This window comes from Poecilia reticulata, unplaced genomic scaffold, assembly GCF_000633615.1.
Source record: "Poecilia reticulata strain Guanapo unplaced genomic scaffold, Guppy_female_1.0+MT scaffold_236, whole genome shotgun sequence".
Lineage (NCBI taxonomy): Eukaryota > Metazoa > Chordata > Actinopteri > Cyprinodontiformes > Poeciliidae > Poecilia > Poecilia reticulata.
Window position 1 is genome coordinate 196,996 of NW_007615028.1, and position 1,901 is coordinate 198,896.

Below are 1,901 nucleotides of genomic sequence, written 5' to 3' on the forward strand. Positions count from 1 at the left end.
CCCTGCTGCAGACTACACCTCCCATCATACCCTGCTGCAGACTACACCTCCCATCATGCCCTGCTGCAGACTACACCTCCCATCATGAAAGGGAGGAATTAGGAGTGTTTGGTTGGCTAGAAGTGACTCCTGGTTCTACAGACGTTCATTACAGGAGTTTCTATGTTTTTACTTTAACTTTGATTTAACCAGCATTGAGATCATTAGCATGAAACAAAATATTTAAATTTTAATCCACCCAAACATAAAAACACATCCTGTCCCATCAGAATATGTGTGGCGATAAAGTGGCTGCAGTTCCCCTACCTGCAGCCAGGGGTGCTGCAGAGCTTCATCCACAGTCATCCTCAGCTTGGGGTCGACCACCAGCAGCTTCCTCACCACGTCTTTGGCTGAAACACCAGTGACGTCTCAACGTCAGCTCCCGGGCCGCCTCGCCCTGACGGGGAACCCAACCCTTCCCCCGGTTACCGTGGTTACCTTGGTTGGAGACACGCCTCCACTTGGACGGGACCATGGTGAATTCCCCGTGGATGATCTGCTCCGTCACCGAGCGCTCGCCGAAGCTCTCGTGGAACGGCGCGTAGCCGCTGAGGCTGCCAGAGGCACCGGGTTAGACCGGGGACACGGCCGGCACGGCGGCGAGGGGGGCGGAGCTTACCAGACAAACAGAAGCACGCCCAGGCTCCAGGCGTCCACCGCCAGCCCGTAACCGGTGCTGGAGGCGTGGGTGAAGACCTCAGGGGCCAGGTAGGATGGAGTCCCACACAGCGTCCGCATCAGGGCCGCCTCCTCCAGGATCCTGGACTGGTTGAAATCCGTCACCTTCACGAGGGGGCGGAGCAACCGGAGGGCGGCGTCACAGGAGGGCAAAGAGGACGACCTCTAGCAGGATGAGGAAGGAGGACTCACCTTGATGAGACACTCGTCCTCACTGGAGGACAGGAGGACGTTCTCTGGCTTCAGATCCCTGTGGATGATCCCGTTCCTGTGGAGGTACTACACACACACACACACACACACAGAGTTACCTGGCAGTGCTGGTTACCATGGCAACAGCAGCAGGCCTCACCTGCACGGCGCAGAGCATTTGATAGAAGTAAAGCTTGGCCACGCCTTCGTCCAGCTGCTGCTGAGACTTCACTCTGTGGAAGAGCTCACCGCCCTCCATGCTGGGGGGCGGAGCCAGAGATAAGGGGTGGGGTCAAATACAAGGGGGCAGAGTCATAAAGGGGCAGGGCCAGATATAAGAGGGCGGGGCCACATGCTGGGGTGGGCACAGCAACCGAGGCTCTGGTGGGACTCACAGCTCCAGGACGATGTAGTAGCTGTCCTCCGTCTGGTAGAAGTCCTCCGTCTTTATGAGACACGGCTGCAGGAGACAGACGTCGATCAGGACAAATGAGACGTGTCTCTTCTTCGTTGGTTTTACTTACATGATCGACCCTCTGCAGAATCTCAATCTCCGTCTCTGCGTTCCGTGTCGCCGTCTGTAATTGGACGATAAAGCAAACGGGTAACATGCTTGTAGTCCTGAGGCGAGCAGACAGGAAGGAGACGTGAGAGCCAATCAGATCGCAGACCCACCCCCTCAGACTGGAAGTTCTTCTTGTTGATGATCTTAACGGCAAACTTCCTGCAGGTGGAGCGTTCGAAGGCCAGCCGCACCTCGCCGCAGACACCCCTGGAACACAGAGGGGGTTAACGGACCCGGCTAATGCTGCAGGACCGGTTAGAACCTCCAGAACCTTCAGCTTCTCATGAACTGGGATTCACACTGGAGTTTCAACCCATCTTAGTAAACCCAACAGAATGCGAATCAGCAAAAAGCTGGGCAGAGATCGGGTCAGAGACAGGAAGTGGAGCTCCGGATGGAGCCAGAGACAGGAAGTGGAGCTCCG

The 1,901-nt window shown here is 56.4% G+C and overlaps 1 protein-coding gene across 2 annotated transcripts in view; it reads right to left on the minus strand.

The window, feature by feature from the left end:
• The window catches only part of chek2 (checkpoint kinase 2), a 6,873-nt gene that overhangs the window by 1,288 nt on the left and 3,684 nt on the right, over positions 1 to 1,901 (minus strand). For both annotated transcript variants that reach the window (XM_017303285.1, XM_008402533.2), the window contains exons 6-13: positions 1,588 to 1,684; positions 1,437 to 1,490; positions 1,308 to 1,372; positions 1,073 to 1,172; positions 913 to 999; positions 662 to 825; positions 481 to 596; positions 307 to 392 (exon numbers count right to left, since the gene is read on the minus strand). In XM_017303285.1, coding sequence (XP_017158774.1) covers positions 307 to 392; positions 481 to 596; positions 662 to 825; positions 913 to 999; positions 1,073 to 1,172; positions 1,308 to 1,372; positions 1,437 to 1,490; positions 1,588 to 1,684 — 769 coding nt within the window. The remainder of the gene's footprint in view (positions 1 to 306; positions 393 to 480; positions 597 to 661; positions 826 to 912; positions 1,000 to 1,072; positions 1,173 to 1,307; positions 1,373 to 1,436; positions 1,491 to 1,587; positions 1,685 to 1,901) is intronic.